This window comes from Neoarius graeffei, chromosome 21, assembly GCF_027579695.1.
Source record: "Neoarius graeffei isolate fNeoGra1 chromosome 21, fNeoGra1.pri, whole genome shotgun sequence".
Lineage (NCBI taxonomy): Eukaryota > Metazoa > Chordata > Actinopteri > Siluriformes > Ariidae > Neoarius > Neoarius graeffei.
Genome location: NC_083589.1, coordinates 26,883,677 through 26,900,467, shown reverse-complemented (window position 1 = coordinate 26,900,467; position 16,791 = coordinate 26,883,677). Strand labels below are relative to the sequence as shown.

The following is a 16,791-nucleotide window of genomic DNA, read 5'->3' as shown; positions in this document are numbered from 1 at the left end:
CTATCTATCTATCTATCTATCTATCTATCTATCTATCTATCTATCAACTTCCCATCTTTCTGTCTAAACTCTGCACAACCTCTGTCTTTCACTCACTCTCTTTCACTCCTATCTATCTATCTATCTATCTATCTATCTATCTATCTATCTATCTATCTATCTATCTATCTATCAACTTCCCATCTTTCTGTCTAAACTCTGCACAACCTCTGTCTTTCACTCACTCTCTTTCACTCCTATCTATCTATCTATCTATCTATCTATCTATCTATCTATCTATCTATCAACTTCCCATCTTTCTGTCTAAACTCTGCACAACCTCTGTCTTTCACTCACTCACTTTCACTCCTATCTATCTATCTATCTATCTATCTATCTATCTATCTATCTATCTATCTATCTATCTATCTATCTATCAACTTCCCATCTTTCTGTCTAAACTCTGCACAACCTCTGTCTTTCACTCTCTCTTTCACTTCTATCTATCTATCTATCTATCTATCTATCTATCTATCTATCTATCTATCTATCAACTTCCCATCTTTCTGTCTAAACTCTGCACAACCTCTGTCTTTCACTCACTCTCTTTCACTCCTATCTATCTATCTATCTATCTATCTATCTATCTATCTATCTATCTATCTATCTATCAACTTCCCATCTTTCTGTCTAAACTCTGCACAACCTCTGTCTTTCACTCACTCTCTTTCACTCCTATCTATCTATCTATCTATCTATCTATCTATCTATCTATCTATCTATCTATCTATCTATCAACTTCCCATCTTTCTTTGTGTCTAAACTCTGCACAACCTCTGTCTTTCACTCACTCACTCCTATCTATCTATCTATCTATCTATCTATCTATCTATCTATCTATCTATCTATCTATCTATCTATCTCTATAATCAACTTCCCATCTTTCTTTGTCTAAACTCTGCACAACCTCTGTCTTTCACTCACTCACTCACTCCTATCTATCTATCTATCTATCTATCTATCTATCTATCTATCTATCTATCTATCTCTATAATCAACTTTCCATCTTTCTTTGTGTCTAAACTCTGTACAACCTCTGTCTTTCACTATCTATCTATCTATCTATCTATCTATCTATCTATCTATCTATCTATCTATCTCTTCTTCCCTCTCTCTGTGCATTAAATATCTTTGAAAAGCTTTCTTTAATACCTTCGTATTTATTTTTAATTTATTTTTGCTTTGCAAACACTACTATTTCCTTTTGGAACCCCTCAGCTCGCAGTAAACCAGCAGCAACAGCAGCTCCGGCTTTCTGAAACCTCGCCATGAACACTTGAGCGACTCCTGACCACGTGAACGCGGCATTTCCCGCCCCTCTTCGCGCCTCCAAATGCGGAAGTTGCTCTAAACTGCTTCCACCCGGTCAGAGTGAGTCTCCACGCCAAACAACACACTGCAAATAATCCTCTTACGCAGTTCATCAGCCGGAGATTTAATCCATCGACATGCATATTAAACCAGGTGAGACGTTTATTTTAGCGCACACACTGCGGCCTGCTGCAGAGGGCTTTTTCTAAACATTAAACCACCGAATTGTTGGAAAGTTTTCCGATTTCAACAACACCCGGAATCATGAGCCGAGTCTTACGAAACTTTCTTACGAAAGAGTGTGAGTAATAGAGAGTAGATACACTGTGTTTACTCTTAATTTATTCAGTTCGTTTTATTTAATATCCGCCATGATGGCTAAGCTTCTGTTACTCGAACTTTGCTTACTGTGCTAGCGAGCTAGCTAGTTGGTTACCCGTCGTAAATATTAAGCAAATTAACATTTATTCGCTACCACGCCACGTTACAAAACCTAAGTATCTCGTTTTAACTTATATTTTCTAAAGAAACAAGGCGGGCAACACAATGTCGGGCGAACTTTCTTCAGCTAATGCGACCGTCTTTAAGGCTACTAGGAAATTTCTAGGTGAAGCTACGCGCATGCGCAGAACTCCCGCGCCCTAATACAACATGCAGTAAAACAAGTCGTTTCTTAAACTCTTCTTTTACCTCAAAATGCAAACTCGGTTTCTAATGAAAGTATACTTCAATAAAAATAATATTGAGAACGTATCAAAAGGACTGGATTTACTTAGAACAGCAGGTTGTGTGTCGTGATGTTGAATGAGTTCAAATTAATATTGAATGAACGACTTGGCTAGCCGGAAGCGCCATTTTAACTCGTGTCGTGAGAACAGGAAGTTAATTGATTGATTGATAGACTACAGTTGACCTCGAGGTAACAGGATTAAGTAAAGATTATCGTCGTGTCATTAAAGCTATCAGTGCAGCGTTTACCGTTTATATGCAGCTCAATGCTGTATTCAATAACAGTTTGTCTCTTTGAACGCAGCATTGACTTGCATATAACGAGTAAACTCCTATACACATCCTGTTATTGAACACTGCATATAAACAGTAAACGTTCTTGTACACAACCTGTTATTGAACACAGCATTGAATTACATATAACAGGTTGTGTATAAGAACGCTTACTCTTTATATGCATTTCAATGCTGTGTTCAATAACAGGTTGTGTACTAGAAGAGCGTTGACTCTTTGAACGCAGCATTGAATTGCATATAGAAAGAGTAAACGCTCTAATACACAACCTTTTTACTGAACACACTGAAGTGCATATAACGAGTAAACTCTTTTATACACGACCTATTATTGAACACTGCATTTAACTGTATATAAATAGTAAACGCTCTTGGACACAACTTGTTATTGAACACAGCATTGAACTACATATATGCACTTCAATGCTGTGTTCAATAACAGGTTGTGTATTGGAGATTTAAAGTGCATATTCTGGACCAAGTTCCTTTTTTTTTTTTTTAATATGAAAGTATGTCCCTTTACACACTCATTCAAAAGGGTAATTTTGCACAAGGCCATCTCTCTGCAGCAGGAAAAAAAATGCGTATGGAATCAATTTTATGCCAAAATGTTCATACAGTACTTTGGAAATATCAAACAAAAATGACAAATCAAAATACAAAAAAAAAGGTAATTTTTTTAGACTGGCAAACAAATTAGTCGTGTAATCGTGCAAAATATCAGTCTATTACTCTTCAGAAACCTTTTATTTTTGTTCCGCGTCTTTCTCAGTTTTGTTTGACGTAATTTATTTTGGTTGCGATTCCAGCTTTCTCGTTTGCGCTCCCTGACTTTTTGCTTGCAGTTTTGGCACAAACTTGACGTGTGGGCGGGCTGTCCAGGAATGCATTCCCATTGGCTAACTTGTGTTTGACTGACAGCTACGCTCAGCCATTCCCCCGGAGGCTGTTGCGGCCATTTCCTACTCGGATTCTGGCGGACTGTTTGATGAGTGACCGATCCATTGACGGTAAACAAGGATCGAGTGGACTTCAGTGGCGACTATGATATTGAATTATTCCAAAATTGATTCCGTAAACGCGTCTGGAAAAATCCCGAGGGAGTCTGGAGCCAGATTTATGACGTCACCCGCGGAAGCGCCAGCAGTAGCCCCCTAAAAATGAAAAGTTCCTCCGATCATGATGCATTTTTGTTTTTATGTTCCTTTTGGTAAGAAAACACACTGGGTGAAATATTTTGACAAAATTCAAAAGTTTAATGGTGGCACCAGGAGCTCAAAGTTATGGAAAAAGCTGCTCTTTTATGACTTAATTTCGATCACTTTTCATGAAACGTTATGGCACCTTATAGAGTATACCAAATATCTTAGATCCACATTTTTAGTACATATTCTAAATATATTATCAAGCACAGTTTGAGTTTTAGCTGTTCATTGAATCATTGTTCAACTACTTTTAAACAATACAAATGTATTATGAATCACATTAATGCTTCTCAATCCCTTGTAAAGGTTCTTAACATGATCTCAGGGTCACAAGGAATCAATAAATGGAGTCCAACATTGTGATTCAAACCTTACGCGAAAACATAAAATAAGCGTTTTTTGGCAAAAAATGAACCTCATGGTGCCACCATTAGACTTTTGAATATGGTCAAAAAATTTTACAGGATGTTATTGTTGGTGAAAAGGAACACCCAAACAAAAATGCATCAGATTTTATGAAAGTGAGGGCAACTGATGCACCCTAATCAGCAGGCTGTGCGAGCTTTGCACGGTTTCAGTGCACAGCCTGTGTAGACCAAGCGCTCCCATTTCTCGCTCATTGTCCGGTCTTTTGGGAAACGATGAGTATTAATCCCATCAAGATCGGTGTTGCTACACCCTCCTACGATACATCTGTTAACCATTTTAGTAATTACGCCATAACGTTGAAGAAATTTGCAGAAAACCACCAGGTCGTTTTCTCATAAACAAACCAGCGCTGACGTAGGATTCAGAGGGAGGCGTCCCGCACGCGACGTCACGAAAATCAGTGTTTGCCGGGAAATCCAAACGCCAAGTTTTTTCAGAGGCGGACCAATTCGCCTCAAATGGCTCGATTTCAACTGAATTTTTCTGGTATTGCACAAGGGAAAAAAATAGCAGAGAATGCAGAATGTTACAGATATTTGACCAAAGTTTAATATAAAATAGGAGAATTACATTGATCTTGCTCCTGAATTTACCCGTGATATGCACTTTAAAGCCTATTAAGAGTGCACAAAGTGCAACTGTAAGAAAAGAGATGAGAACACCAGTATGTGTGCGAAACAAAACAAGTGGCCGCCTTTGGGTAGTTAAGCAGCGTAGTTGCTGGATCGGATCAAAAGTTGCACCCGCAAAGTTTCTAGAGATAAACAGTAACACGCGCTGTTGGTTCGGACTGAAAATCACACTCGGTCTGTGAGGGTTGGTGGTCGTTTTGATCAGCTTTTTTTCTGCCATTGCTCCTCTTCAGCCATATCAATAACTCCTTCACTTCCTCTTCATTTATAGCCTGCCCTTCGTGCAAAATGACTGACAGGCAGGAAGGACCTGCAGCAGTGTTTCCTCATTGGTTAATACAGCTATAGCATGTTGTAACCTTTTGTTGCTGCCCGTCCCATGACTTTTTTTAAGAGACTTTTTTAATTTCTCCACACGCATCAGGTTTTCAGTGTCGACATGGCTGCTTTATTATCTCTGAGTCTGAACATGGTGTACACTGTCTACGTACCTCATAACGTCTGAACAAGTAAATTACGATGCACCTTTTTCTTTAAAAAAAAAAAGATGCAACTGGGGGGGAACAAATATGAAATTGACCGATTAAAAACGATTATTCTTCTTTAGAAAACATGTATAGAGGGATTTCACTGACGTCACCTGAAACCGGAAGTAAACAGACCCTGCGCCATATTGGAAGACCAACAAACTCGTGATTAGGGGGAAATAACGGCAGCGGTATGTGAGCCCACGAGAATAAAGTGGAGTGGCAAACGACTTAAACAAACAAATCTGAGCTGTTTTATTTATGATTTATTGGCCCAACAGTAGACTTGAAAGAAACCTGTGTGAGACTTGGCAAAAAACTGTGGATATAATGGATAAGTCTGTGCATGATCTGCGGACACTTTGAGGTAAGCAAACGCAAGAAATTCAGATTTAAAACATGCTAAAGTGGCCCCAAGTTGATAACTGGATGAGGAGCAAGCCTCCCAGACTTCTACAATTTTTAATAATAATAATAATAATTTAGGATGGTTTGGGGCTTGCTCTCCCTCCTATTATATAAATAAAGCATAGTTGTTGTGTAGGCATATATCATAAATACTAGGGCTGTAACGATACACCCAACTCACGATTCGATTCGTATCGCGATTTTTGACCCACTATTCGATACACCCACGATTTTTTTTTTTTTTTTTAAAAGTAGCAAGTTTGACTTATTAACATTTACTTACTTACATTAACTATTTAATAACAAATAATTCAGACCACTGCAGAGAATGAGTAATATGTATGCAAAATGAACAAATGTATATCCAAAGATGTTTTATTTCTCAAAATAATACTGTTGAGCCGGAAGCTCTGTTTTTTTTCGGTTCTGAAAGTCATTTTTCCAAATCGTGTAAATCTGTTAAGTTTTTTTTTTTTTGGGGGGTGGCTCGCTCACTGTCTCACTCTCATAGGGCCAATGATTTTCTGTGATCGCGGAAAACAGATGGAAATTACGGAATTTTTACGGTGAAACATTGCTCGCGTGTCAAAATGTAACTGCCACAGAAGGCTTCCGCCCAAGCAGACATGCCTTCAGTGTTGCCAGATATTGCTAACGTTTTCCACCCCAAAATATGTTCAAAACCAGCCAAAAAGCACCTAAACCCGCCCAATCTGGCAACACTGCATGCCTTTCCGGTCAAGTGATTGTGATTGGCTTGTGGCACACCTAGCCAGCCAATGAGCTGCTTGTTTACAGATTCGCTCCCCGCCTCGCAACCAGAATGGCGACCGCTTAAAAGAAATGAATGCTCTGCCAGTGGCGAGTGTGGACGTTGCGTGACTCGCAGAAGATTGTCGCAGGTCGGCGAAAAAACGACTTACTAATAGATATAAAAAAAAAAGTAATTTAAGCAAGTTTAAAATGTAATTTAAATAAAAAGTAAAGTATTCATAAATTGAAGTTTGGAAGCGCCTCTGTTTTTGGGCTGAGAAGTTTGAAAGGGTGTACCGCGATTCTGCCGCCTTGTATCGCGATACGGATCGTGGCTCTGCGTATCGCGATTTCGATTTCGATACGCATATCGTTACAGCCCTAATAAATACATATGTATAATTTGGATAAATTAACCTAAATTATGGATACCTTAATAGTAAAAAAAAAAAAAGTATTAATTTTTCAACTGAAAAGATATATTATTAAAAGATAAATATCAACAAGATTACCTTGGCCATAACTATGTGTAGGTTATTCTTAACAGCTGTAATATCACGAACCAAGCCACTAACAACATAATTGTAAGCCTGTAGCCCTTTGTAGGCTTTCAAGTCATCAGCAGTGTAGGCACTGGGTGTAAACAACAAATAGTTTACAATGTCTGGGTAGCAAACAGATGGCAGAATTGGTGTCCGGTCCTCCTTATGTTTCCATTCTCCCTTGCCGCGAGTCTTATCATATGGGTCAAACCCATCAATCACAGCCAGTTTCTCCACATACCGTGCCCTTTCTGCAGCTGGTAATGTACTCGCATAACCAGAATTATCAGCCATCGTGTCACTTTACTCTCACTCGTACTTTGTTTTATATTGTGAGTGCATGTACTTGGTCTTCCAATATGGCACCTAACAAAATCTCGCGGTGCGGTGACGTCATGCGGTAGCCCTCTATACCTAGTTAGAATTGAATATGTTGCCACTTCAAGCCCTGCATTACGACTGCTGCTTGTTGCAAGTTTGACATCAGACACAGAATTTGATGTCATGATGAAAGTTTTTCGCAAAGTGTCAGGAAAAACAACAGGCCATCATTGTACAAAAACTTTTGGAACTACAGTTCCAATCGTTCTCGATTCCCTTTCTAAGATGCTCTAAAACTAAACGTGTGAGGAAGAACTGAAATGTGTGTTTCTTTAACAGGTACCTGGGAGTCGAACAACGCCGTGTGCGAGTCAGACACGCTGTGTGATCCTGCCGTGCTCGTGTCTCCTCCCCAAGCTGAGCCACACATCCGGAACCGGCGGCTCTCCCCCGGTTCTGGGAGCTGTGGCGGAGGTGGAGGAGGCTGCACTGCCAGAGTGGACACGCTTTCTCCCCATCAGACGTCAAACAGCCCTGATCATGAAGGATCTTCACATGGAACTGCTCACACACAATCCTTGACCAGGGAGCACAGGGCCCAGAACAGGGGCAGAGGCCCTCGGCGTGAGGGAGCCACTCAGAAACTCCACAAATCCTCTCAGGCGCAGAAGGAGAGGTGGATGGGAGAAACGCTGTCGTCGCTCAGACCCCCGCCCGCTTTCCCGGTCAAGGACAGCCCTGCCAAGCTGCAGCCGGCAGTCAGTTACGCCTCCAAGGTGAAGGCAGGTGGACACTCCGTGGGCGTGGCTGAAGAGCCACCTGGCATCGGGGCTCTCCTGCAGAATCAGTGGGGACTCAGCTTCATCACCGACAGCCCGGCGATGGAGAACTCCGCTTCAGTCGCCGAAGAGGTTACAGAGCCGAGTCCGCGTGTGACTGTTCATCACGTCGCTGGAGAAATGGTCTCTGAAAACTCGGTGGCTTTGCCGAGCCAGGGCTCAAAGGAGCCTGAGGATTCTGCACAGCTGCTGCTCACCTGTCGCCATCTAGTGGAAGCCGTGCAGTATCATACGCAAGGTGTGTTTTTGTGATCTCTCTCTCTCTCTCTCTCTCTCTCTCTCTCTCTCAATCCTGTTCATCTTCACTTTGACAGTGTTTATTTTCACCAGGTTGATTCTGTGGCCTGAGCTTAACGTTTTAAAGATCCTCACCATACTGTGTACTTTTTATTTCCTTTCTCTTTAGAATGGAGTGCAGTCTTCATGAAACAAAAAGAAGGTGAGGAATTTCACATCTGCTCTTTAAAATACAAACTTGTAGCATGAGACAGGAAGTGAAGGCCCCAGTCATGTAATAACTCTAACTCCCCTCCGTCATCTTTCCTACTTTGCACCGTTTCTATATCACGAGGGGCCAAAATAACACTTCTGACTGTTTTTTTACGAAGTGTTGTGTTGCATGATGGATAGATAACAATCTGTGAATGTGACGTGCCTTGTAGGCTTGTGCAATATTGATTACTCCCCTCCCCCGTCCCTGCTTCCTAATTTATTCGCCCAGAGCTGACAAACAACCAGCATTTCCTCCATTTTAGGTTTGAGGAGAGTCGGGGAGTTAGACACACTATTATTTTTTTTTTTAAGCAGCAGCTGTGAAAAAGCCTGTTAGAATCCGACTCTAGTTATAGTTAACCGATGTATAAAAATAAATATATACTAGTCTAATGATTGCCAAGTCAAACATGTAACGACGGTTTTCGTTTCGCGTTAACGAACTCTGCGTGTTCTCTGTTTTCTGTAACAGAACGCGAACATGTGTATGAGCTCTTGAGATGGGAGAAGTGGGTGGGGCTAACTAGGGTTTTTTAATGCATTAAAACGTGTGTGTGTATATTTAACTTTTTAATTTAAACCTCCACCCAAGCTTTATCTGTAAACCGGGTGTCATAAAAGAGCTCGGTGCAAAAGCAAGGCTCTCCAGAAAATCTGAAGTAGTAAGCGGTTCAGTAATTTGCAGCGGTGAGGCTGCCGTGGTACACCAAATGCTAGGGGCGTCTGCGGGCATCCTCCACCAGAAAATTTTGAAATGTATCATGGATGCAAACGGCGCGCCTTTTGGCGGATGCCGCCTTTTTCACGGCTGTCTGGGGGACTTGTGTGAATCGCACAGATCCGATGAGTTGTGTTTTTTTTGGGGGGGGGGGCGTTGGAGTGTCTGATTATAATTTCATCAAAATAAATTCTGTATTAAAATTACTAAATAAGCAAATGCCGTTACAGTCCGTGAAACATAGGAAGTATAAGTATGAGACGAAAACAGTAAATCGGAAAGCTGCGCACGTAAAGCCAATTACGTGACTTGCGTCGGACTGATGGAAATCCTTGCGCGTGCAGCCAGCAGCAGATAATGGCGCGCAGCCAATTGGCTTTACGTGCGCAGCTTTCTGATTTACTGTTTTCTTCTCATACTTCCCATGTTTCATGGACTGTAACGGCGCTTGCTTATTTAGTAATTTTAATACAGAATTTACTTTGATGAAATTATAATCAGACACTCCAACGCCCAAAAAAAACTCATCGGATTTGCGCGATTCACACAAGTCCAGCCCCAGACAGCCGTGAAAAAGGCGGCATCCGCCAAAAGGCGCGCCGTTTGCATCCATGATGTATATGCTTTGTGGCTTCTCAGCTAATAAATTACTCACCGTTTCCCTGTAAAATACTTGAAAAACGTGAAATTTCCTTCCAGATGTGTGCGTGCTTGGCTTTCTCAGTTAGTACGCTGCCTGGCTCTGTAACATAACTACACGCGCTGAGTCAGTCGGAGCACCAGAATCTGTCAACGAATAGTGTTGGACCCGAATTGAAGACAACTTTGCGGTTTAATAATTGGATTTGCAGCAAGTTATGGGCAGCGGAGATGATGTATAAATCGCTCAAACGTTGAAAGGCAACTTTTTTTTGCTCGTGGGATCGAGCCGCTGGCGCCGACGGTCTGTGTAGGCGGAGAAAACAATCGCCGGCGATTGTAGAGATCTCTGAACAAACCAGTTTTATTTACGTACCGCGGATTTCTGTAACATCGCTGTCGTACAGATGGAAAGAACGCCTTTAAGGCCAATTTATGCTGACAACGCAGTCTTTGCAGATGGTGTCTGCGTAGCCCCCCCCCCCTTCGCAGACACTCTGTGCGCACCTCCCAAAAATTGATCACCGCAGAAGCCTCGCAGACAAGAGGGCTCTGATTGGTCCACTCTACATCTGCTGTACACGCACTTCCGCTTCCCTACTTTCCCGGTTTGTTTTGTTTTCACGACCGCCATTTTTAAAAACATGAGCAAAGATGGAGCAGCACGAAGAGCGGTTGATCGAGGAAGTGAGGAAGTACGTACATCTATACGACTCCAGTTCTAGTCATTATAAGTAACCGGAGGGAAGATAAACACTCCACTAACCACACCCACCAACTACTCCTAGCGACTTCGCGCCCCCTTGCGTTGTGGCGGTGAATAACATTGCGCACGCCTATTACTCCCCGCTCAACGATAAATTACAACTGTCTGCGAAAAGCTATCTGCGAAAGCCTTGTCGCAAGAGCATGCAGAGGCCCTCAGTCCTCTCCTGCGGTGTTTTAGAAAACTACAGGTCTCCATCACAGCTTTTGGTGTAATGAAGCCACTCCCCCCTCCTCTTTCCCCTCCCCCTGTCTATTAGCATTGTATATCTAGTGTGGCTCCCCCCCCCTCCCCCTTTCTTTTGGAACCCTGTAAATGAGGTGTGGTTTTTTTTTTTTTTTTTTTGTCTTTTCAGATCCCGTGAAGGTCGTCTGGTACACGGACTCGTCATAGCAGCTTGCACGGCGCACGCCGGCTAATTCACCCTCACACACTCGTACTCCATGCACACACACACACACACACACACACACCTTCATACACACACTAGCACATTTACAATTGCGCACGCACGCACGTCCACCCCACCCCCCACCCCACTTCACTCTGTGCACTCCTCCACCCCAGCTTCCCTCCCCGCGTGGTGAAAGAAACGTCTCTGATGCATGGATGCCTTAAACCTTGTAGTGTGGAGAGACCTTTCCACACATCCTTTTTCTTCTTTATTTTATCATGGTGGAGAACACGGTTTACTTTTTACAGAATATCTTGATCTGGCAGTTTTATTCAAAGGGGCAGAACTTTACTTGATTGTAGCCGTTTCTGCCCCACTGTTCTCGTTTTTTGTTCCTTAACACCCCTCCCCCAATTATAAAGTGTTCCTGTACTCGCAGCGAAGACCTCCATCTGTCCATAATTTTAGAACTTTTCGCGTTTGCGTCCCTTACCTATCGTGTGTATCTTACGTGGGTGGCATTTACATGGGCACAGCTGGCACACTTTGTCAGCATCAGTGCTCCAATTTCCGTTCTTAGTGCTGTTTTTAAAAATATTTCCACCCTAACTTGAATGTAAAATGTACAATAGAGATCTTTTTAAAGGGGCACTGGAAGAGATTTAAGTGAAGTGTTGCAGAATAAAAGCAAAGTATAAAACCATTGTCTTTTTTTTTTTTTTTTAAATTGTTATTACTACATGCAGAGAAATGTACTTACCGAAAAAAGGGGGATAAAACTCAGGTTATCTTGCTACCTTTGGTTTTGAACCTTTAGTGTTTACTAAAACTTTTAAAATTGTTTACAGTAAATTCAATTTTAGAGTTTTTTTGAGTATGTTGGTGAAGTTGGCATTTTAAGCAGGCGGTTACTTTCAGCAAAAAATAAATTTTGAAACGTTTTAATAATGTAGACGTGACGTGTTCTGTAATCTCGAATGTGTGTGTTCTTAAAACTACTGGATGTAAAACAGCATTTTAAAAAATGCTAGAACCTTGGTGTCTAGGCTTGTCTTAGCTTTTTGCAGCTCAGCTTCTCCAGTGTCACTTTCCATTTCTACACATACAGTCAATAATCATGGGTTAAATTGCGTTGTGATGTTATGCTAAAGTATGACGCCAGGCAGAAGACTGTTGGCTTTGTTTTATGTAGATATGTGAGATGTTCTCAGATGTATCTGTTTAGATACTAAATCCAAAAATTGTTCAGTAACAATCTTCAAAGCAACAAGGTTTCCCTAAAGGTCTAAAGTTTCTGATCAAGGATCTGATCAAACCATAGCTCGAAAATTGTTTTGTTTTTGGTTATTTGTTGCTGACTTCTTATTAGGGAAGAAAATAAACTCAGGAACTACACATCAGTGTTGTCTCCATGTCCATCAATGCCTTCTTTCTACCAACATGTTTTCAAGGAGAAAACTCTGCAGTCCTGCTGAGCCTTGTGGTTTGGGGTATTTTTTTTTTTTTTTTTTTGGAGATGCCTTTCTGCTCACCACGGTTGTAAAGAGTGATTATTTCAGTAACCCTATCTGGCTTGTAAGCTGGACACAGTCTGATCAATCTCCTTCTCTTTTGCTGTTTCCACCACGGAACTGCTACTCAATGGATTTTCACACCATTCTGTACAAACTCTAGTGTCATGTGAAAATCCCAAGAAAGAAGTCAGTCACACTGAGATCACTATTTAAAAAAAAAAAAAAAATTGTTTTAGGATACTTTTATGACCCTTAAGCTAAATAACCAGCCATTTTGTCTTCAAAACCCACTCATTCTATAGCTAACTTTCACAGATTTGTACCAGATTGATTGGGGGGGTGCTTATTCTATCAGTGTTTGAAATGTTTTAGCCGCTTTTTTTTTTTTTAGAAAAAAAAGGTTACGGCTGGGTTTTTGCCTACGGAAGCCGAGAGAGGCCCTTCATATAATCCTTTTTTTTTTTTTTTTTAATTCACCTTGTTATCCCGAGATAACGACAATTAATTCAGGATCTCGAGAAAACACCACAACTAATTCGAGATCTCGAAAAAACAAAACCGTTATTCTGTGATCTCGAGTAAACAGCTGAGAAATGGTTCATTCAGGTGCGCCAAGAGACTTGTGATATGCCGACTTTGGGGCTATTTCTCATTCTGTATAGACGCAACTTTGGTCATTAGAATGTCTGGAATAATCGATCACCTAATAAGGCAATATTTTGATCAGGGGTTGACACAGGGAGAGATTGCATCAAGTCTTTTAATAAGGGATAATTTCAAAATTAGTCCGCGGCACCTCCGCTGAAGACTGGCCCGGCTTTGTCTCTACCGACGGAGATACAGTGATCCAGCGGAGATCATGAAATAATTTTGTTTTCTCGAGATCCTGAATTAATTGTCGTTATCTCGGGATAATAAGGTGAATTTAAAAAAAGGATTATATGAAGGGCCTCTCTCGGCTTCCGTATTTGCCTGAACTGAATCAGGTCATCGGTTTTTCTCTTGCTAGAGCAGTTGGGTGTTAGGCACCTTGCTCAAGGGCACTTGAACCAACAACCTTCTGGTCCCAAAGCGGTTTCTCTAACCCTTTGGCTGTAGCTTCCCCCTTTTAAACTACAGAAGTGCTAAAACACAACAACGAAAAAGATGGACAGAGATTTGCTATCAGTTATTTAACAGCAGTCAGGTCATATTTCAGGAACACATCATGTTCGAGAGGTGAAAAAAAAGCACATCATCCACATCAAAATATCCATATCTTGTTTATTTGACAAATTGCTCTCTGAAGCCAAACAAGTCTATGGCTCAATCTCTCCAGGTAACTTCTACTTCATCTGTCCTGTACCTGATGAGAAAAAACAACACGATACACTTTTACTGAACAATTCAGAGTAACTCGGTACCTAAAGGGTTAGATTTTAGAATGATCTATGACTTCGAGTACGCTTAATCTTAAAATGGTGCAAGAACCCTGAGAAAGTAAGCTTTAAAGGAACAGTCCACCGTATTTCCATAATGAAATATGCTCTTATCTGAATTGAGACGAGCTGCTCCGTACCTATCTGAGCTTTGCGCGACCTCCCAGTCGGTCAGGCGCTGTCACTCCTGTTAGCAATGTAGCTAGGCTCAGTATGGCCAACGGTATTTTTTGGGGCTGTAGTTAGATGCGACCAAACTCTTCCGCGTTTTTCCTGTTTACATAGGTTTATATGACCAGTGATATGAAACAAGTTCAGTTACACAAATTGAAACGTAGCGATTTTCTATGCTATGGAAAGTCCACACTATAATGACAGGCGTACTAACACCTTCTGCGCGCTTCGGCAGCGCATTGATATCTGAGCTCCGTATCAATGCTCTGCCGAAGTGCGCAGAAGGTGTTAGTACGCCTGTCATTATAGTGTGGACTTTCCATAGCATAGAAAATCGCTACGTTTCAATTTGTGTAACTGAACTTGTTTCATATCACTGGTCATATAAACCTATGTAAACAGGAAAAACGCGGAAGAGTTTGGTCGCATCTAACTACAGCCCCAAAAAATACCGTTGGCCATGCTGAGCCTAGCTACATTGCTAACAGGAGTGACAGCGCGTCTGACTGACTGGGAGGTCGCGCAAAGCTCGGATAGGTACGGAGCAGCTCGTCTCAATTGAGATAAGAGCATATTTCATTATGGAAATACGGTGGACTGTTCCTTTAATGCCTTCTGAGACCTTTTAAGATTCAGGTTTTTTTGGCAAACTAGTCACACAACAACCGTTAGCACAGTGCCACGGACATTAACCAGTGGGATTCGATGGCTTTCACCCCTATGGTCCCTAAAGTAAAGATCTTTCACGCAGACAGCACCTCGCCTCAGTCTCCTGCCACCTCCAACCATTTCTTGTTCGGTTTGCAACGTCCCATCTTACCACACCTGGCGATGACTTGCTATCGATGGAAGACGCGACGGAGCGTCAACGCTATCAGATGTAAACACAATGTAAAACTTCTATTAAAGGTGGAGTATCTCATTGTCTAACAAAGTTAAACAAGTATAGATGTTTTATGGTAGGCTGCTGTGTGTGACAATTTTTTTCCTCCCATCAGCCTTAAATGAATCTGCAAATTTAATACCTTACAACAAATTTAAGACAATTTTGAATTCAAATTTGTCTCTCTCTCACAGTGAAATTCTTATTGCGATGCGCCGTAAGCCGTGAAGACTTTTTGTTTGTTTGTTTGGGAGGGAGAGAGGAAGGGAGTAAAACAATGTAATAAGTAGAATAAAAAAAATGTGATAGTGTGCTGCAGAACATACGCAATATACAGAATATATATACAACCCCGATTCCAAAAAAGTTGGGACAAAGTACAAATTGTAAATAAAAACGAAATGCAATAATTTACAAATCTCAAAAGCTGATATTGTATTCACAATAGAACATAGACAACATATCAAATGTCGAAAGTGAGACATTTTGAAATTTCATGCTAAATATTGGCTCATTTGAAATTTCATGACAGCAACACATCTCAAAAAAGTTGGGACAGGGGCAATAAGAGGCTGGAAAAGTTAAAGGTACAAAAAAGGAACAGCTGGAGGACCAAATTGCAACTCATTAGGTCAATTGGCAATAGGTCATTAACATGACTGGGTATAAAAAGAGCATCTTGGAGTGGCAGCGGCTCTCAGAAGTAAAGATGGGAAGAGGATCACCAATCCCCCTAATTCTGCGCCGACAAATAGTGGAGCAATATCAGAAAGGAGTTCGACAGTGTAAAATTGCAAAGAGTTTGAACATATCATCTACAGTGCATAATATCATCAAAAGATTCAGAGAATCTGGAAGAATCTCTGTGCGTAAGGGTCAAGGCCGGAAAACCATACTGGGTGCCCGTGATCTTCGGGCCCTTAGACGGCACTGCATCACATACAGGCATGCTTCTGTATTGGAAATCACAAAATGGGCTCAGGAATATTTCCAGAGAACATTATCTGTGAACACAATTCACCGTGCCATCCGCCGTTGCCAGCTAAAACTCTATAGTTCAAAGAAGAAGCCGTATCTAAACACGATCCAGAAGCGCAGACGTCTTCTCTGGGCCAAGGCTCATTTAAAATGGACTGTGGCAAAGTGGAAAACTGTTCTGTGGTCAGACGAATCAAAATTTGAAGTTCTTTATGGAAATCAGGGACGCCGTGTCATTCGGACTAAAGAGGAGAAGGACGACCCAAGTTGTTATCAGCGCTCAGTTCAGAAGCCTGCATCTCTGATGGTATGGGGTTGCATTAGAGTGTGTGGCATGGGCAGCTTACACATCTGGAAAGACACCATCAATGCTGAAAGGTATATCCAGGTTCTAGAGCAGCATATGCTCCCATCCAGACGACGTCTCTTTCAGGGAAGACCTTGCATTTTCCAACATGACAATGCCAAACCACATACTGCATCAATTACAGCATCATGGCTGCGTAGAAGAAGGGTCCGGGTACTGAACTGGCCAGCCTGCAGTCCAGATCTTTCACCCTTCGAAAACATTTGGCGCATCATAAAACGGAAGATACGACAAAAAAGACCTAAGACAGTTGAGCAACTAGAATCCTACATTAGACAAGAATGGGTTAACATTCCTATCCCTAAACTTGAGCAACTTGTCTCCTCAGTCCCCAGACGTTTACAGACTGTTGTAAAGAGAAAAGGGGATGTCTCACAGTGGGAAACATGGCCTTGTCCCAACTTTTTTGAGATGTGTTGT

The 16,791-nt window shown here is 41.5% G+C and overlaps 2 protein-coding genes across 3 annotated transcripts in view; one reads left to right on the top strand and one right to left on the bottom strand.

Annotated features, from left to right (window-relative positions):
• Positions 1–1,365: 1,365 nt before the first annotated feature.
• Positions 1,366–12,437, top strand: si:ch211-214j24.10 (uncharacterized protein LOC558894 homolog). Its single transcript, XM_060902910.1, has 4 exons — positions 1,366–1,503; positions 7,529–8,266; positions 8,435–8,467; positions 10,999–12,437. The coding sequence occupies exons 1-4, from the start codon at positions 1,488–1,490 to the stop codon at positions 11,034–11,036; spliced, it is 825 nt and encodes a 274-aa protein (XP_060758893.1). The 5' UTR covers positions 1,366–1,487; the 3' UTR covers positions 11,037–12,437.
• A 1,363-nt stretch (positions 12,438–13,800) lies between these two features.
• The window catches only part of osgep (O-sialoglycoprotein endopeptidase), a 52,029-nt gene continuing 49,038 nt past the window's right edge, over positions 13,801–16,791 (bottom strand). For both annotated transcript variants that reach the window (XM_060902906.1, XM_060902907.1), the window contains one exon: positions 13,801–13,896. In XM_060902906.1, coding sequence (XP_060758889.1) covers positions 13,857–13,896 — 40 coding nt within the window. In that variant the 3' untranslated portion in view covers positions 13,801–13,856. The remainder of the gene's footprint in view (positions 13,897–16,791) is intronic.